This window comes from Acyrthosiphon pisum, chromosome A3 (genome assembly GCF_005508785.2).
Source record: "Acyrthosiphon pisum isolate AL4f chromosome A3, pea_aphid_22Mar2018_4r6ur, whole genome shotgun sequence".
In the NCBI taxonomy this organism is placed as follows: domain Eukaryota; kingdom Metazoa; phylum Arthropoda; class Insecta; order Hemiptera; family Aphididae; genus Acyrthosiphon; species Acyrthosiphon pisum.
Genome location: NC_042496.1, coordinates 29,778,280 through 29,800,757, shown reverse-complemented (window position 1 = coordinate 29,800,757; position 22,478 = coordinate 29,778,280). Strand labels below are relative to the sequence as shown.

The window sequence follows — 22,478 nt, the reverse complement described above, 5'->3', positions numbered from 1 at the left end:
ACTTTATATTATATAACTATTAGCGGTAAACCGGCTGATATTATTGATTTTGCAAAGATATTTTGGACGTAAAATAAGCTCGCACACTACGACTATTGTTTTCCGTCTCTCGAGTTCACAACACACAACTGAGTTCGCTCAAAATAATGCTTTAGAACGCGTCTTGTTCGAGACAAAAATGGAACACGCGAAGCATTTTCTGTGAATGTCGTCGAAAGCGTTATTTATTTGCAGGTTATAGGTATACGAGTTTTATGCGAGTCGATAGGTATAGATAGCCCAGATTGTGTCGAAAGGACAAAAGAAAAATACTTTGGGTTAGGTTGTAAGAGTATACCTACATGCATACGCAGTTAAGAAAACAATGTGGCAATAAAACATTTATAGAACTGACACGCACACACACGATAATACCATATATATATAATATTGTATACCGATAGCAATACCTATAACGGAAATAAATATTCAATTATTATTATTATTATTATTATGTACTTTTTGTTTGGCACACACACACATAGTGATTATATATTTTCGGTTATACTTTCATCGTATATACTAATTGTAGTTTAGCGTACATATTTAGGAGTGTCTAGAAAAATATTTATTAGTCTAGTAAACTTATATAGTTATATATTATATTATATTACATATTATATACATCTATAGAGGACCCGCGGGGGAATCGCTAAAATTTCGGTCGTATTATATTCAGAAATGCAGTCTGACAAGTTTCGTTCCTCGCAAGTCCAAATGTGTTTTTTTACCTCTGCCTCGGTCGTGTTACAATTAGCATGTGTATCATCTGCTGCTGCTGCTGCTGCTGCTGCCGCCACTGCTGCCACTGCTTCTGCAGTTGGTGCTGCGGTCATACATCGAGAGCCGTAGGGACGCCGCCACTGAACCCCGTGCGCGCGCCCACCACTTTCTCTCCGTGCGAACATTCGGTTTCGTTTACCAATACAATTTTTAGCCGTTATGCTTTCTCGCTCAAATCCTGTCGGTAGTCGTAATCGCTATAATGTTTTTGGATACATTTCAGTGCTCTACGATTATCCGGTCATCGGGGTCACGCGATCGAGCTATTAAAATATCCATCGCGGTATACATAATGTGTAAATATATGCATAAGGTATATAGGTATCTACTCGTTTCGGTTTCGTGTTGATTATTATTTTATGTTTTGCGTGATTTACTAAAACTTATCCATCGCGTTAAAAAAAAAAAAAACACCTGTATATAAATTGTTATCTACGCTCTTATCGTTTGGATCCTTATTAGAACGAGAAAAATGTCTAAGTGTAGTGTTCCAGTTTTTCCATCGACTACCTCTCCTTACTTACTTCCGTTGTATATTAGAACTTTTATCTACGCTTTTAAAACAATTACGTGGTAGCGAATTCATGTTTATTAATCGATCTTAACCTGATAACGTACATAATATAGTTTTAGTTTAAATGTGACCATCATAAGTTTTTCACGTTTAAACGTATTTCGTGAAACAATATTTTTTTATGAAATGCTTTAACCTCATAAGTTTAAATTATATAATATATACAATGTAATGTGAATTATTAGAGTCAAATTAGTATTTTATTAGTTACCGATTGTGCGTAACGCTTTGCTTCTATAGAAACACAATTCAACAATGTAAAAACATATCTATGATATCAATTTCCATTTGCCGAGGAAAAATATCCACTAGCATGTTTACTTACATTAAAAAGTTTTAGACTTATAGTTTTTTTTATTATTACTTATGGTAAGTAGATACTTATACAGGTACCCTATGCGCTTGCTCAAATCTTTGCAGAACTGTTAGCCTAACCTAATGGATTGAAGATTAAGAAATTTAAATAGGTGAAATGAATAAATGATAACCGCCAGAGGGAGGACAGACGATGACTTCTCTGCCATTGTACATTGCTAACATTTGTAATAAATATTATTACTTTTCTACGATATTCAAAAATGCGTAACAAAAATAAATAAATCGAACCAGCCACACACCAATGTAACAACAGAACCTTCGCTTTACTCGAAATCGATAATCTTGTAATAGGTATTACAACAATTTTTAGATTATGAAAATCTTCGTTCTCAAAACTAGTAAAATAAATAGTTTTAATTCTTTTGTTGGAATGTAACGGAAAAAAGTACGATACGAAATATCAAGTTTTTTGAGGTCATGCCTCATTAAAATACAGGGGAAAAACACTCAACCACTTATTGACATATCATTATTTTTATTCTGACATCTTTGATGACAGTTTAATAATCAAATAATGATCCATTTCACACTTTACAGTTGTTTGATTATGAAATAGGTACATTTTAGGGTTTTGATTTTCTAGAGCTTAAAAATTGTATGCGTAGTCGTCACACGTGTACATATTTGTAATTTAGATCATCACAATAAGTGCATTATAGATATGAAATAATTTAAAGTTGTACCTTCCGATATCTTTTCTACATGCACTTGAACCAGTTCAGCTGGTTAAAATACTATTTATTATAGGCCAGTCGTTAAGATCGGACATTAAGTCAAATATTTTCAATTATAAATGTACCTATAATACACGCATTACACATCATATTCTGACCAGTATAGAGTAGAACTTATACGCACAATATAGGTACCTACATATTTTTTTATAAAATAAATTTAACTATCTACGACTTTCAGGTTTGACAACAGATGGTTCCGTTTTTATTTGATTACTGTCAGAATGATTGACGGTCAAAAATATATACTTCAAAATGGGTTTTCTTTTAGTCAATATTATTTGAAAATGTAGTGCGTTTATTCGTTGTAATATGCCTTGATCATTTATTTCATAAGAGCCCAACTATATATTTATATGTTACATTTTGTAAACAATTTAGAACATACTATAATAACAGTAAAATAGTCATTTATATCTTAAGTTATAATGGTAATTGATTGTTTGTTTGTATTGGACCAAATACAATTCAAATATAGATCAAATCATAATAGCATAAATGGTTTTATTTTAATTTATTTAGATGATTACACTTTTGGGGGAAAAATCTAAAATTTAAAAAAGTTGAAAAATAAATAAATTCATTTTTGAGCCAGAACAGGAACCAACACCAAAAAGTATGCACCTCTAGAGAGGGGTTTTGTTATTTTGTCAAGGAATTGTTGCATTAGTGTTAATAGGTTGTTGTAAAATATTATATAGAAGTATATTATATATATGTCCATCAAGAGTGCAACATTTTCCTTCCTAATAGGCACTAAATCCACGAACTCAAAGTTATCGTAAAGGTAACTGGCATACATAATATTATTGACTCATTCAAGCTGCATTGTAAAGATTACGAGAAAACGTAACATAGAATATTCTTTATGCTATATATACCTCATTAACATTACCTACATTTTTAACGTTAAAAAAAGACTTATAATTTAAAGAGAAAAACAATAATTATTGTGTTATTGATAGTTTTATATTATGTACAATTTATAATATTATAAACGATACTCGCCGTGGATCATTTATTGAAAAACGAAATAAAAAATAAAATAAAAAAACGTTTCTGCTTTCCAACAATATCCGTTTTAGTATCGGACAGAGGTCATGAGCCGACCGACTGCAGATTCATATGCACATATACCTACAGCACACACTCGTTCGCGTATATACATCACCACATACCGGGTATATACCTACGTTTGGCGTGCGTATTATCTTCGTCATATAGAGAAGAGGAGAAGCGAGTAAGTATCGTATCTGCCGGTAACGATTTCAATTTCTATAAAAAAAAAAAAAAACACTACACCACACGACGACGCGCGTGTATATTGCAAAACCAGTCCAGCAGAATGATTGAGTGAATGAGAGAGATGGAACGCGAGTGAGAGAGATAGAGTGAGCGAGTGAGAGACTTAGACGAACGGCAAGACAGACTCGGAGTGTGCACCGCACTGCAGGAAACGCGGAGGAGAAAGAGAGTCCTCCGCTCGTCGTAACCGGTCGAACGTTCAATTTCATTCACAAATCCATCGACTTTCCCCCTCTCCCGGGAAAAATTGGATCCTCCTCCCACCCCACCGCCGTTACCACCGAAAACATCACCACCACCACCACCACCAGCACGCCACCCAGCCAGCCAACAACAGGTTCCCCCCGCAGACGTCGTGTCTCGGAGCTTTACCCCCCCGTCGTGGCGACCGATACTCGTCGGGGCCGGGCCGAAAGCATTATATTCATCATCATCATTGCCCGGCAATAAGTGGCTCAGTAGAGGTGTGCGTGTGTGTGTGTGCGCGCGAAAATATCGAAAATGCCGGCAAACCTCCTCATATCGTGGCAGCACGGCGCCCCGTACGACAACAATCCTCCGCGATTTTAATCCTCCGAAAACAACATCGACAGTAATACACACGAGCAACACACCCCGACATCGTAACAATTCGGAATCCGTTTAGTCGTCAAACGACTGTTTATTGTTATATTTTTTCCGTCATTGTAAATCGTATTGTTTACGATATTATTATTGTACGCCGTCGTCGTTGCAGCCGCCGCAGACGTTACAAGAACGTAGCATTGTGCAAGTACGAATAGACACCTGTTATAATATTGTTGTAGTCAAATCGAATTCGTCCGCGACGACGGCCAAAATGAGGTGCTCATTCGTAGCGGTCGGCGTGCTCGTGTTGAAGATCATCGTCGTCGGTGCTGCCGAAACTGCACCGGAAAGTCAAGCGCCGTGGACCCATAAGGACACCGGTGAGTGCCTAATATAATACCTATTTCTAATAAACGTGCTTGGAATTATTTCAATTATTATAATTAAATACAAAGTGTTGTACTCGACCGAATACGTGTATGGGTTTATCGACGTTTTGTGACTTTTATATATTTTGTAAACTCGACTGTAACATAGATTTACGACAAGACGCAAACTGCTGTCGTACATTTAAATAAAAAGGTTCTACGTTATTTGCTAAAAATTTACGATAATGGTACCGTTTTAACTATATATTATGTACCTATATGGATAATAAACTATAGAATTTGTGAGGCAAAAGATGAATATACGTTTAATGTGTTAATGGTCAGATTTAGTTGTTAGAGAATATAAAAACTGTCAGAACAAACGATTAAAGTTTTAACTGTAGATATGTGTAAAATTATGATTATCTCAAGTATTTTATTATTATATAAATTATAATGATACTGCTTAACATTTTCATAAAACCGGTTCGTCGGTTAGTATTAAAATGTCAACTAGTAGTAAATTTTGTTAAAATTTATCACGACATGGACATATTTTCTAAATTAAATATCCTATAATCTATACTTCGCGTGGAATGTTTAAAATTGTGGAAATTATTAACTCTCAGTTCATTCATTGTTATTATTTCAATCATAATGATCATTTATCATATTATATATTTTGAATTAGTATCGATGGCATACAAAATTATTTTTATATCGAAATTGAATTATATATATTTTGTTCATTTATTGCTTATAAAAATATATGCGGAAAAAAAATAGAAGCGTTTTTAGAAATTATATATTATAGAAGATAAGTACGGATACGGGGTAATGTACTAATGTTGATTAGATATTTCATCGAAAACATACTTAATATCAAATATACTGTGGGTATACGAATTTGTGGTTGAAAGAAAAATGTCTAACCACAGATGAAATTAAATTTTAATGAACCTCCAGGATTCACCGACTTGTCAGTCTTTAATAATTTTTATTGCGAATTTCAAACTTGATTTCACTAAAAACAAATACACTGGCCTGAATTTCAATTCACGAAGAATATTAAATGTAAAAGTTTATCAAATTTTATGTTATACTTTATTATTTTATTTTAAGTTCTAGCCTTCCGTGCAATAAAGTTTAGACCTATTTATTTTTTACTTTTACCCGATGGTAATTATTATTATTTAAGTAGTTTATCATTTTTTTTTTTTTTTAAAGTGAACATAAAATAGTATTTATAAATTGAATACAGTACTTACATTAATAATATCTCTGAAAAATAAATGATAAATTATGGAGACACAATATTACGATAATATTAATAAGAACAATATAAAAAGAAGTCTCCCTTTCAAAAGTACTCTTATGTTTATTAAGATTATATGTGTAATACATTAGGCATAAGTTATGGAATAAGTAGGTACCTAATAGAGTTTAAAATGTAATTAAGTTGCTTCAATAGGTGCTTCAAAGTTCAATCATTACGTTGAGTTATCACTTTCTTATTGTATAGATAACAATATTTATTGATTTTTACGGTATTATACATATATAGGTACCTATTAATTGTTTTTGAACTTAGTATTTTTTTAGTAATTGAATATAACAAATAGCCACATGAATGCGAATAGACACAGAGATTTAACCATATCAAATTAATATTGTTCATTACTTGAAGAAAAAATATTTATAATTAAAACGTAATTCATCTACAAAATTTAAAAATTTTAAATTAATTTAATTATTATTTAAAATAAATTACATTCGATTATTTTCAGATATAATATTTATTATTTTTAGATATATATTTTAAGTGAGAAAGATAGATTATAAAATTATACATCGGTACAACTACAACTAATGATACGCACTTTAGAATATTAATTATTTTATAATAGCAGTATGCTATTTAGATAAATCGTTGGCTCTTAAAATAATGTATAAGTGGTAAGCACCTATTATTATAAATTATAATATAGGTAATCAACTCTCGAGACACTCGAAGTTCAAGAAAAATAATAGAAATAGTTTAATTATCGAGATTTGGACTTATTAAGGTATCCTCATATTGAAGATTTTTAATAATCGAAAATATTAGGTAATATGTATATGATGACGTACTTCATAGTAACTATAGTATTTAAGAAAACAATATAGAACTAAGCTTTATCATATTGTAAATTATGAGAATAAAATTAACCAAATGTTAACTAATATTTTTAATTATACTATAATTACATGGTGAAATTATTTTAGTACCTATTCGAATATTATTATACTCTTAGCATTTAAAAACCTACAATAAAGTTACTCTGAACTATTTCAATAACTGTACATAATCGTGTGTAAGGAAAGTGAAAGATCGATGACCACTCTATAAAACTGAATCGTCAAACCAAGAATTTATTAATGAAAATTGAAACTTGTTGAACAACATAATTAAAGTTAATTAGTATTTTTTTTTTTATGTCGGTAATTTAAACATTCGACATATTGATTAGAAAATAAACAATACAATTTAAGATTTGGCATATTATTATGGGATATCTGAGAGCTGAGACCCTTTTACTTGGCAATAATTGATAATATCATATATTGATATAACACTTAGGTAGGTTATTGATAGGTATTATAAAATACACAACTCTAATAAAAATAACTTATTACACTTATACACACTAATAGTTATTGACCTATTGAAAAACGGTTCATTAATATTGATCAGCTATATAAATTGCGATTTACTTGAAATCAGAAATATTTTGATTATTTCTTAAAATAATTACAGCAATTAGTACCTACTTATAACAATAATTTTTAAATTATAGATATTGCTCAGGGTAAGTTATATTACATATAAGTTACACGTCAGTTTTTGGGAAATCCGAGATACAATCAATTAAATAACTTTTAATGTTCAAACTTCAAATTATAGTTAATGAGTTGTTTTATTAACTTTTTTGTTCACAGTTGTTGTAGACACCAAATAGATGTAGGTACAATGCATATACATTTTAATATAAATTATATTACTTTATATGTGTTCGATAAAGTTGTATAGTTTTAGTTGGTAACATACTAACATTACATTATTACCAGTTGATTACTATTTTATTTGTTTGTAAAAATACCATAATAGTTAATGAAAAAAAAATTTATTTTTTTGTTGAATTGTAAAGAAATTGGCTTTAGAGACCATCCATCAAACCAAAACTAACAACAACCAACTAGGCACGAGATGCTATTATATTAATGGATGTTGCCCACCATGTGAAATGTAAATATTAAATGCAAACATAATATACCGTTAATTTTTCTTATATTATATCTATAATACGCAGTTTGTTAAATTCTTTTTGGAAAAAATAATAAATAAGTACTCGTAAGACTGCCGAGAAAGAGTGCAAGCAAACCGTCAGTGCAATGCTAACCAGAGTAATTAAAAATAATTATATAATTAAGTCAATAAGAATCAATCCAAAAAAAAAGTGATATAAATTAAGGAGAAAAAAGAGCAAACACTCATTCATACGCAATCAATGATCTTAAACAATCGTGATTATTTTATATTATATTTATAATATCGATATCTGAAGAAAAAATTCTCGAGTTATTCGGTCGACATTCTGAATGGTTGCCGACAATGGACCGCGGTTGACGACGGATCAATTTACTGTCGAGTATAATAATTACTATGCTGCACGCTCGAACTCAAGTCGGGAGACGATTTAGATAACTTTTCCAAAAATTATAGGCAGGCACGATATATTATACGTCTTAATTATTATACTCCGACGTGTCTCGTCTGCGGGGAATATAGTGATAATGTATCTTATCGTGGTATGCCTATTATACCGCATATTATTATTATAGAGTCTTAATTTAGGTACATGGCGGCGTCCTGCAGTGTGGGAAGATGGGCGAGCCGGGACATTTGCCCCCGTGATATTTAGGAAATTTATTTCGAATCTAGTATGCTATAATAAATATTATGATAAATATTTCTAAATAACAAATTGAGAGTGTTGCGTTTAGCGTTGTACGAAATAATTAAAGGACGTTACAGTTATAAAAAATTCCGTTGAGGCCGCAAGTCGACAAAATACAATTAATATATTATAATATATTTTTATGTACTATTAAAACTCGCCCTCAACCCCCTCCCCCCCAGCCATTTTCTGCGGACCCCTATCACGATGGGTGGGTAAAATATCGTTTGCGCGCGTGAAACGCGTATAGCCAATATTGACCGCCGCCGCGATAACTACTTTATGGCGGTAAATGACCATCGGTGGTGGGTCACGGGCGGCTTCTTTGACAACTTTCACTGCGCGTGCGAACGGACTCACACACGTCCGGTGAATGATTTCGCTCGGCTATTACACGCGTACCTATACCTCCGTAGACGGACCCGACAAACACGTATGACGCACACCGGAAAATAGCCATGTTACTATTATATATTACCTATAAAGGTGCGCGTTCGATTAAAATATTAACACGAACATCGATGGTACCGATCGCATAAATGTACAATAATAATATAATATAAAACATGTTAGGTAAACAGCTATTATCGCATATCGATATTGTACCAATAATAGGTATGCGGTAAATGAAATGCTGCGCATCATCGGACGATATTTTAATCGAGCTGTCGATGATTATAAGAAAATGTGGATACTGGTGGTTTGTGATTAATGTAAAATTGTAATATCCAGGTAAACAGGATAACAAAAAAATAAACACCATTGTAAAACCACTATATAGCTTCCTCGGTCCGCTCGGAATCTAAAAGTAGGTAACGGGTAATTTAGTGACTTTACTACAAAAAAGTAGCTCGAATTACCCACGTATAAATAACGGCTTGAAATAAAATATAATTAAATTACTATACCATCAAATAACTAAAAATGTAACTATTACGTTACACTAACTCGTAACTTAAGTTACTCCTCAACGCTGCAGCTCACTACATTGGACAACCGTATGCGAATAAACCTCATCGCATATCTCATGAATGAACGTCTTGTTTGAGAAGAAAAAAAAATAACAATAATACGTTTTTACAGAAATAAAATATTCTATATTTTCGTAATATCGTTTCTTCTCGAAATTAACGGCGCGTGTATATAATATGTATTGTATAATATGTATTATTATATTATAGCGCTGCGTAGTGGTAAATCAGTGCAATTTTTTTTGTCAAAAGTCGACCAAAAATGACGCAGCCCTCGCAAGGAATATAACAATTATATGTTCAAATCTAACAAAATAATATAACTGCGGGAGTATATTATATTATTGTAATAATATATAACGCAGGAAATCCCACGTGTTTCGCCATGTATTTTACGTGTTATGTTATGCGCGTGCGAGTGTGTGCTGCAAGTGGTCGGCGTGGCCTATAATAGGTCGTAAACTAGAAATCAGATAGTGGCGCGGATATCTGTAATTGATAGGTCCTTCCCGCGGTGTCTAGACCGTAATTCAGCTCGCGCACGCGTGTATATATATAATATTATAATATGTAAATTATCATTACTGGATTTGTTTGATATATTATTTCGTAAGCACATAATGTAATGCAATATTATATTAGGTACCTATTTGCGATTGTGGCGTGCGCGCGAGCGTGAGATGCGGCGGAGGAGGGTCGGAGTGTCGGCGAGATGAATGAAATCCCCGGAGGAGAGAGACCTCACAAGTGGGAAAATGCTCCGCGTGTTCGACAGCAATAATAAAACAGTAATAATACAATATTACAATAGGGTTTATATTTTTACTATAATAATAATATATTCATATTATCGATATATTATGTATTATGCTGCGGGTACGCATCAGTGGTGGAGGGAAAGCGTCAGGGGCGCATTGCCACCTGATTCGCGAGGGTTTATTTTTATTTTGGATAGGTTCAATGAATTTGAGGTACGCATGACGTCTAATTCGTATAGCCCCTCCCCTCCTCCAAAGATTTTACACCGATACGCGGTCATGTTTATTGCGCAGTTGGTCTTTTTTCTCACCGAAAATAGCTAGAGCACCTAATACAGTGATGCCTATTTGTAACTCACTCGTTCAACAAATCAAAATATATATTCTAAGAGTGCTCACAATCGCTATAATATAAATTATTATAATGATTATGATGTCCGTGTATTAATGTTGCATTGTTCGTTGTCGACCCACACGATGTCACTATGCTTAATAAAATATAATTGTCACGTTCAATCAAACACTCATTTGTCAATTACGCTTAATATTTTATTTTCACTCCGACACATTAAGTAAGTATATGCGCAATAAAATCATAATTTTTAACCGTTAGTCATTTTCACTGTCAATGCTTTCCACGCGTTCTGAGTTTTCTCCGCGTATCCTGGCTGCTGCTGTGTGGCAATACAGTTCTGAAACGAAGGGATCTCATGAACCTGCATGATACTGGTGGTCGGACGTAATGTAGGTAGGAGGACAGATGATCAATTGAGATCGATCTTATGAAAAGTAATTTGAGGACCGAATATGTAGGAATTAATTTTTGTATTTAGTTTGTAAAAATGTCGTGTTAAAAAAATTGAAACACGATAACTTTACATGGTTAGAAAGACCAAAATATTTAAGATCAATGAGAGTAATAAAAAACTGATAATATCAATATATTATATGAATAATTACATTCATGGTGTATAAATGGCTTACCCTAGGGCTGTTCGATTATTTTGATTAATCAAAATTTCTCGATTAATCGATTTATCGATTATTTTACGCATCAAAAAAAAACCGATTAATCGTAATATTGATTAATTGGTTATTAATCGATTAATCGAATATCGGATAAATCGATTAATCGAATATCGGATATTAATCGAATATCGACTAATCGATTTTTTTTTATGTCATAAATCTATTAATCAAATCAGGATATTTTAGAACTTTATATTCGGTTATGACTCAAGACTTAATAAAATTGCACTGTTAACTTATTAATAAATTAATTACTCAATTACTTCTTGATTAAATTATAAATTGATTGTTACAATTAATCGATTAATCGTTAATTCAATTAATCGATTAATCGGTTAATCGCGATTCTGATTAATCGGTTGATTAATCATTTTTCAATTAATCGATTTTTTCAATTAATTGTGCATGACCATAATCGATTCCCCCCAAAAATAATCGAACAGCCCTAGCTTAACCATTGCGTATACGTACATCCTACATACTAAACATACTGTATAATCTCAAGTATTATAATCTAATTTATAGTGAAAACAGATGAACATAGAAATTCACTATTTTTATTTGTCAATTTTTCTCAGTGGTTTTAGTAGTTCACAAAACAATTTTTTTTTCTGATTGTATCTGATTAGTGGTTATTCTTTATGTACCTGGAATAAGTGATCTATAATTATTATTGTAAATACAAATAGTTATAGTTTTAGAAAATAATTTTACATATCATAATTTACATAAACTATAAATAAATAAAACAATAAAATTTAAATGGTTTGAATAAATTACATAGGTACTAGGTAGGTACCTACTTTAACACTATACTAAATAGTAAATTGTATTATATAAATGAATATATGAATTATATATTAATAATGAAATTATAATGGGTCAAATTTTTTAAAAATAAAAATAAAAATCTATCGCATTTAAGTATATAGTAAAGTACTAAAATAGTAAATACCAATAGGTACTTTATCGTGATATAGAATCAGCAAATATTATGTGACTTGCTTTATACATATTTAGTAGAAGTGAAAGCAAATTATTTATGTCCTCTCAAATTTGTATTCCTAACACCTTAGCAACTATAAGTGCACACAATCATATCCAATTTAAATTCCGGGCAGATCACAAGAATTGATTATAAAACAAATAAACTCTGAATAGAAACTGAAATCAGGAATTCGGATTTTACTTTTTGCTATATCAATAGTCATTCGGCAATTTGTTTGAAATGATATATGAATATTTATTTTATTTCAGACGACTGCGTTTTTTTATGGTTTTCGTTTCAAATGAAATAATTTCTGAACTCTTGAAGTGCTGATAATTTTCAAATATTGAACTGTGTTCAGTATTGTCCGTTCGATGGGCTGTGTGCTACAACTGTACTATATGTATAAAGGGTGTATATGATCATAGCCTGATTTGTTTTATCCTGAGGCAGAGCTGAAGCAATCCGCCCCCTGGGTTGTAGGGTTGACACTTGACACACTTACAGATTTTAATAATTAGTATTTTAAAAACGATATTCTTTGTACTTTGTCGAGTATAAAAGACTAAAACATAATTTGTCTGCAATTGTTATGATTGCATATCATAATATTTGATTTGCCTTTTGTTGTACCTACGTGTTAATTGTTTTGTACACATTTTTGTGATGAACGCTATTATTTGAATTTCGGCGAAATGCATTGATACGATGGTACTTATTAATATTCAATAGTCGTAGTTGTACATATTTTATTTTTACATGTTACTGTATATTAGGCGTTTTTTATTGAAATTTTAATTCAATGGTAAAAATAATCTGTTATTCTAACCAAGTGTATCTAATTAGTAACTTAGGCGCCTGATTTGTCCACAGCATTTTAAATTTCTATCAAATCATTAAAATATATTGTATTGTTTGTCACATTTTTAATTTCAATAAAGTTATGAATTCTGAATGAGACGGTAATAATGATTTTAGAATGAACATTAGTATTGAACTTCAACAATTTTTAAATCTTAAAGATTTCAGAGTAATAATTGTAAAATGTATATTGGTAAGTGAGCAAAGTGCCTCATATTATATTTTATTATCAATTGTATCTAATGCTGTATGCCTGCATTGGGCGGTTTTCCGTTTATTATTCAATCATCTATCCATTTAATATCAAACGGTTATTGGTGACATACAAAAATATATAGCCGCTGTAAATTTATAGACTTGCAGGAATAATACAATAATGGTTTATGTTAAAGTTTAAGTACGACTAGTTGTAACTACTATAGCTTGTAACTCTATTCGAATATTGCCGTAAACGTCATTGTATTTTTCTATATGAAACTATCTCTAAATAATTCGAGTAGGTACCATAATTATATTGGTCACAAACTAATGGTCTTACAATGTTAAGAAAATAACAGTATAATCAGTATATATTTTTTTATATTGTTAAAATTTAAAAGTAATAAGGAAATACAAATTAACAAACTCTCTATTTAATATATTTTTTATGTTTTATTTTTTTTATACGCATATTATTTTATATTAGTTATATGTTATATATATATACATTTCATACATATTTCGCGTGTATAATTTGTAACTCATAAATAACTGACATATTTACCAAACCAATAATTATAAGTATAACCACCATAATTAATCCCAAAATGTTTTCATTCTCGATAATTAGTTTAGCTAGGAGGTATGCGTATTATACCTATAATAGACATATATAGGTACTCGGATATTTTGACGAACGAATTCGATCTGTTTTCGGTCGAACGACTGTACCTATATACAATAATATATAAGTACGTGATAGTGTTTATATTATGCTATAGTCTATATAGACTAAGGTATCCATATTAACGAATTATCGTGTTAAAAAAAAAAAAACCTCGTGTGGAGACAGCGAACCAGCTGGACAAAAAGAAAAACCGATTATTATAGACAGTATTATAATATAGAGTATAGACTATCGAATGTGGCCACGCGATTATGTGGGAGTCGTTCGTAACGCACGCATAATATTATTATATATATATATATATATATATAAAGGGTCGGACATAACCGAAAACAATTCGCCTCGAGGTATATATAGGTAGGTACCTACAGCTGCCACAGATGGCAAAAAAAAATATAAAATAATAATCGTCTCTCTTGTGTTTCTCAGCAATCTGCAAACGGTAAAAAACGAGTACTACAAACAATATTATGATATGCGCCACACACACACACACACACACTCTCGGGGCACGTGCACTTGTACACGGCGAGCAGCCGTACCTATACGTAGGTAGGTAGGTATACGACTGGTAATGATATTAAAAGCGAATCGGTTTGCGATCGGTCAAAAGAAATACGTTTATTATTATTATTATTTTTTACCCGCGTGCTGCACTATACGACGTATTGTATGTGACCGATAGACGGCGGCGGCTGCTGCAGGTATAAGTGGTATATATACCAGCTACGCGTATATAGAGGTATAGCGCGGTTGCGGCCCCCGAGGCGCGGTCGGGTTTAAAAAAAAAAAATATATTTTTGGCGGCAGCGATTGCGGACCACCTAATGGGCGTACGGCGGGATCACTAATTTGTGGCGAGCCGGCGGAAACGACGGGAAACTAGTCCCAATAGTATCTGCTGCGTTATACACATATAATATATAATATATATGTATATACCTTACCCATGTGGCTCTATGTATATACCTGCAGTGTACATACACAGTACACATAACCCATATATATGTATATACCTAGAGCACCCATATGTATATACGCACGCCGGTAATATATATAGGTTACAACTTGACCGAAAACGTTCGCACGCATACACACTGCACGTTTACGTATATAGAAAATCGTAAACTTAAGCCATATTATACATATATATATAATACGGTATATATACGTCGTATGCGACTTAAAATGGGCGTGTTGATGGAAGAAAAAAAATCGTATTGTAGCCGCCGCGGTAAAACCATTTATTTTAAGAGACTATGTTATACAGCAGCAGTTAGTTCATATTTAGAAAACAAACTTTTACGCTTAAAAAAATGTATTCGCAGACGCATCGATGTAATATATCAAAGGTATGGATATTATTATTCATATGATGGTTAGGTGGAGGAAATGAAACTGCTGGGAAAATCACAATTTCAACTTCCTCGAATTCAATTTGTATTAATTGTCATATTAATAGAGGCCTGAATAATATCCTCTTAGTATGGTACAATATGCAAAAAAAAATTCGCGCTTTGCGAAACCATCACAGGAATTCACCGCGCTTCAGTGGCCACATTTCATTATCCCGACTATATAGGTAACATTTTATTTATTTAATTAAACTGGATTGACGACGTATTTTTAATTAAGTAAAAAAAAAATGTTGCCTTTAGTTTACACGTTTCATGATTTGTAAAGATTTCGAACCCCTGTCGGACTGCATATAGACTCAGTAAAATGTGCAAAAGAATATAATTCCGGCCTCTAGTTATACATATAATATATTAATATTATGACTTAAATGTCACCGTCGTTACGTTAATGTGCAGGGATGTGACTACCTACGTCATTAACCGTCGTTTCCCTAAAAGTCGGAAAACGTTGAAATTGTATAAGATACATTGCCTTAAAAATCAAATACAATGTATGGATGCAACAATGTATAGTTAGGACAGGTAAACACTTCCAATTCGTAATCGGACTTCGTTCATAAGTATAAGGTCTATGATAAAAATGAACGTTTATCAAAACACTGTACCTACCTATATATACGTAATACATCGCCAAACCTATGGTACCTATAGTAGTTACTTATTAATTACCTATTATTTATTGTACATTGGTAAAGGTACCGTGTGTGGTGCGTATCGTCTCAACCACCAATTTTGGGATTTGACCGCGGTGAAATATGAAAATGTTTGTACAAAATGCGTTTTAACAACATTTTTCTACATAATATAGGTAATTGGATAATGTTGATTTTACACAACTGATTTACAGTGTTCCGTTTAAGCACCTTGCGTTGTAATGAGTAATGACCAATATATTATAAGCTAAAAAAGACAATAAACATAGTATTATCATTATAAAACGGTTATTTAAGTATTTAACGATGCCGTGGCGACGTGTGTTTTAATATCAAAACGCATAAAAATATATGAAATGTAGAATTTTTAAATAACGCTGAAGTAGCAGTTTCCTTTGCAGTATTGTGTTAAAATCTAAACTTTTTTAATAAAATATTATCCTTCCTGGAGACCACATTTACCTACTACTAAATTTTCAACTCAAAAAAATAAAAATGTTTATCAGACTATATTAATATATTATTATCCTGAACGACTGCACTCGTGTCGACAATCGTTGGCCCTACGACGAAGAGGATTGAAAATAAACGTGAACATAATTTATTATCCGGGCACCATTACCATATTATATTTCGGAAAAAAATTCTGCGTTCTTGAAGACAAGATCACGCCAACTTAATTAAATTTTTTTTTGTATTTACCTATTTAAATCTGTATAGTGTATAGCATTAAACTTGGAATTTATAACATTACTTTCCCCTTTGCAGCTTGTAATGAATGTTTATTAACTGCCTACCATTTTCTTTTACAGTTTTATACTGCTGAAAAAATATATAAGTATTCCAAGTTAGACTATTTTATGATTCTGAAAAATAAATTATTATTATTATTAAAATACATCAGTTATATAGTACAATAATTATCCCTTATTATTTCCGTGAGGTGGTTCTAATTATATATATTGTAAGATATATAGCTTTGGTTTTGGATCTTGTTCATATAATATTAATTTACATTACTATACCTACAGGTATTAAAACGGATTTTAAGCGTTGTCGGCATAAGATAGGAAATAATTTATATTACTCCATTATAAAAATACTTTTACAGACTTATTAATAATAAGTTATTATAATATTTCACGCGTATTATTCTAATTGGTGTATAATAATATTATAATCTTTGTTGGGTAAATTAATTTGAAAAAAAAAAATACAATTAAGTTTCTCTTGTCACAAAAAAAAATTACTTTTAGATTATGACTAAATAATATTCGAATTGTATTATAAGTTGCATTATTTACTTTTGACTATTTGAGAGTCAAAATAGTATACCCCGTTATTATAGTCGAGTTGAATTGTTTCTAAAAAAAATCTTTAACAATTATGCAGTTAATTGGTAATTAATTTATGAATTGATAAATGATACAATCTTGAATGATTGTATACCATTAATTGTATTCCGTTAAATCGTATAATATCTGGTTAGTCATCATCACACTGTTGTACATATACAGATTCAACAGTTAAATATTATTATTTAAATAAAAAAAATCAATGTATGGAATAATAAATCAATAAAAATAATATTTTTATATCAAAACTTATACCATTCTGATATACGCCACGACCAACAACGGTACATAATAAATAATAATAACTAAAAAGTAAGGGGTAGACAAATTTATAGACTAAGAACTTTACTCAAGTTTAACTTGGCTAAGTAATTGTTTGTCACTAACAAAGTAGAACCTCGACATATTTTATAAACAGTATTTACAATCGAAATAGTACACAACTTAAACAACTTTTAACAACTTATGCCCCCGACGGGTTTCCCTAAGCTTTTAATGGAACAGTAGTATAATAGCTAATATTGTCCCTAAAACATGATTTAATGGCTCTAGACAATTATTGTACACCAAACCTTATCGAACAATCGTATTAATACATTTTTCTTGCGACCTACCATGTTAGTGTTTCGTGTGACGGGTGTAAAAAACGGAAACAAAAGTTAATCGTCGGCCGTTATACGACAGAAATAATCGATTTCGTTACAGCGATTCGAATTTATTTATTGAATTTTTTATAATAAATCAATTACGTTGGCTCTGTTGCAGCAGCTTCCACCGGGAAGACGATGACGGACGGCCGAAACGTGATCTCGCCGAGGATGGACTTCGAAGAGTGGACGCCATTGGGCCGAGGCGACCCGCTCAAGAACGACCCGACGTTCGACTACCTGCCACCGGTGCTGGACAGGGTGCACTATTGGAAATCTCCGCCGGCGGCCACCAACCGCGCTCACTATTACTCGTCCGTGTCCACGGCGATGCCGACCACGCCGCCGTCGCAGGCTGTTCACGGCGGTTACAACCGACGGTTCTTCCTGACGGACTTTTCCAAAAGGGAACCTGTGCAGGCCGCGTCTTACGCAGCAATAAAAAGACCGCCGCCCAACAATAATATTATACTGCAGCCCCATCACCATCACACGCACAATCACCACCATGCGCAACAGCAACAGATGCAACACCACCTGCAGACGCTGCAGGCGGTGTCCGCGGCCGGTTACCACTACTCGATGCACCCGGCCGCGCCCGTGCCTAGGACCCCATTGCCGATGCTCACTCCGCCGCCGTACCAGCAGTGGCCGGCCGCTGTGGACGGTCAGCGTCAGTCGTTGTCGTTGTCGTCGTTGTCGTCGTCATCGTCGTCCCCGGACTTACCGGGTAACGCGGTGGCCGAGAGCAAACAACCGCCGCCGACCATGGTCCGGGCGCCGACGCGGCTCGTTCCGGCGTCGTCCCATCAATCGGCGGTCATCAAAGCCCTGTTGGACGACGAAGTTGACCGAACCACGGTCACGACGACCGTCACCCCGATGACCGGAGTCGTCTGGATGACCACGATGATGACGACGACGACGTCGACGCCGCCACCGCCACCGCCGCCGCCGTCCGTGGCGACCACGACTACGACGACGACGCCGCCGCCGCCGACGCCACCGGCCACTTCCACGGCCGCTAGGGCCACGCCACCGGTGGCCGTGACGGACCCGCTGTTCTCGCATTACAGACAGTCGCCGGTCACCGGCCGTCCCATGTACCTCATCATACAGGGCCACTCAAAGGTCAAGACTTACGGACTGGCCAGCAAGTTGGACGATCTGACCGCGGCCCCCGCAGTGGTGCAGGACCACAACCACATAGGCAACCAACCCCCGGACGAACCGAGCCGGAGGAAACGGGACCACTACCGCGGTACTCGTCGATAAAACGGTCGAGTTGAGTCCCCCTTTTTCGATTGGCTCCGAGGGGAGGCTTCGGAAAATCCGACGCTCGTATAGCACGTAATATAATAGGTATACGTGACGCGACGTATTAATATTATAATATTATCGTCGTGTTCACCGACTGTGCGCTTCCCGATGTTGTCCTTTATTCGAATAATTCCGAATTTTTTTCCTTTTTCGAAATAATTTTATTTCTTTAATATAATATAGTCGAAGAGTGCTGTCCCTTAGCGATGTGCTCTAGTCCATATTTATCAATGATGTATCTGCAATAACGTTTAGGCGTAACGTAAATTAAATTCGAACAAGTGGTTTCACATAGTTGTTATATAGGTATTTATTATATATTGTTAATTGTTAAATAAGAATATTGTATGACAAATTAAGTTCTGAAGATTTAGAAAAATTAATGAAATATTTAACCAAGTACTGTCTAGTTTCCGATGTACACGTTGCTCGGACAATTTTCACAAATGTATTTTAAAATCTATTTATTAATCAATTTTATGTTTTATATAGTTATATGAGCATTAACTATTTACATTTATAATGTAATAAAAACGCAAAAAACTGTATAGCACATATTATCGTGGGTTCATAAAGTTAATACATCTTAGAAACCACTCGTTTTAATTTCGTTTTCAATACTCCCAAATATTTGTTTATAATGAAAGTCATCTGCTTCACCATTACAACCGTACAAAAAGAGAAGACCTCATTTAAAAAATAAAGTTTGTATTATTCCATAAATCATAACTTCAATTCTTACGTAATCAGTTAAAGGGTAAAACGGCTTATGGGCATGGTTCTTGTAGTTCACCCTGTATACTATAACATTCAGATGCATTATTTTCAAAATAGTCCACCGCAATTCTGTAGACAATTATCTCGGTGTTGTTTCGGTATAGTAGTAAGACGACATTCCGGTGACATCGCTTGGATAGGTATTCCTATTGCCTACTATAATATAATATGGCATTTTATTTCGCTATACACCTAAATAGAGATTGTAAAAATATCGTAAATTAAATCTTATCCAACTGAGTGTGACTGCGCAACGGTTTACTATAGTTCTCGGACGAAACGACAAATCTTGGTTAAAGGATTTCAAAATTACCTACATTAGAAACGAATTACACATTTACACAAACGTAAAATTGTAATCAATTATACCTATTTTATTTTTCACTTCTACCTATATATAGCTGAATACTTACACCAAAATAAAAAATCAAGTCGCTGATTTTAAATTCTACCTCCGCTGGGAGGCCTCTACACTCCGTCCGGTCTGCTTTTTTATTTTTATTTTTTCTATTTTATGACATTGTCATCAATTATTCTTATTGTTCATATTTTGTAACAGATTGAATAAAAAGTCACATAAATCAAAATAAATAAAAAAAAAAAGATTTTAAATTACCCAATGGACACACTATTATACGGTGTAGTAGAGCTAAGAGACGATTTTCGGATAATATTTGTGATCATGCGTTAATACTTAATTTTGAATCCCAGTAATTAACTCGGTAATTTCGGATGCACTATTTAATATATTACATTGTAAGTGTAAACCGCAAATCACTTAATTTTTTTAAAATCAGTTTGAACAATTTTCCATAATAACAGAATGAAGACGATTTTCGGGCAACGCGCATATTAATTCATATTATTTAATACAATAATATATATTACATAATATAATACTAACTAATTATTGTGTTATAGTCAATTCGGTGTTTTACTGGTTATTACCAAAACTAACGAATACAAAATATAATAATAGTTTAAATATTGTAATATAATATTTATTAAACATAATATTAAGTAGTTTTGTCTAGCGTATAGATATTTACCAAAGATTAAAAGAAAGTAACATTATACAAGTTAATTGTACTTTTTAAAGGTATGATTAACAATGTGTTATTGATTTATTGTAATATTATGTTAATCGGTATAATCATTATTATAATATAGTTAGCTTATTTATTTATTTATTAAACAACGTATGAGTAATGTTATAAGTCGCTTTTAAAAATTATTATTACTATTATAATATATAGTTTATAGGTATAGGTATACATAATACGTATGCCTTAGAATAGTTACCAAAAAGCAATTATACCTATATTACACTCTTTACAACTGTATAATATGTTATGCATAATAATAATAATATCATATCTACATTTAGCGTGAATTAATTGTTATTTTAAGTATTCATGTCGTGTAGAGAAATAATAATTTATTTTAATTTAAGGTATATTCACCACTACATGATGGTTATATTATTAATTATAATTGAAATCATTCACCTGTTTATAATATAAAAAGTAAACAGTAATATTGTTGAATGCTGATCGCGTAAAAATCATCGATATTATTATATATTCATATTTATGTAATATTTCTGCGACTCAGGCAAAAATATCCTTTTTGTTGTTTTAAAAATATTTTATATGGAGAAAAGCGGAAACCGCTTTATAAATGTTATATAATATTATGTGTTTTAATTATTTTATCCGAACAGCGTTGTTATTATTATTTATTATTTTTATCGATATTACGTGAATGTCGTTTTATACACTTCAATAACATTGTATTCATTTCACTCACCCGCAGAGTTAGGTACGCATAATGCTATTTTATTATTTATCCAACATGTTTCGAATATCCTCCCCTCCCTCGCGTTATAATAGATAAATTCATTGTTAGTATTTTTAAGATCAATATTATAACTGTGTGCATTTAATGTATGTAAAACATATTATTTGAACATGATTATAAAACTTAAAATTATAATTTATAATGTTATACAATTTATATTATAATAAAAATACTCGATTCAATATTGAACTCGCGTTTTGTTTTATATC

At 32.5% G+C, this 22,478-nt stretch overlaps 1 protein-coding gene across 2 annotated transcripts; it reads left to right on the top strand.

Moving 5' to 3' along the window:
* The first annotated feature begins 4,236 nt into the window (after positions 1-4,236).
* On the top strand, positions 4,237-21,796 carry LOC100571051 (atrophin-1). 2 transcript variants are annotated; one of them, XM_016806108.2, is made up of 2 exons: positions 4,237-4,760; positions 18,434-21,796. In XM_016806108.2, the coding sequence occupies exons 1-2, from the start codon at positions 4,652-4,654 to the stop codon at positions 19,585-19,587; spliced, it is 1,263 nt and encodes a 420-aa protein (XP_016661597.1). In that variant the 5' UTR covers positions 4,237-4,651; the 3' UTR covers positions 19,588-21,796. The 2 variants fall into 2 exon arrangements, with proteins under 2 accessions (XP_016661597.1, XP_016661596.1); XM_016806107.2 differs by having other exon boundaries at positions 4,238-4,760; positions 18,431-21,796.
* Positions 21,797-22,478: the final 682 nt, after the last annotated feature.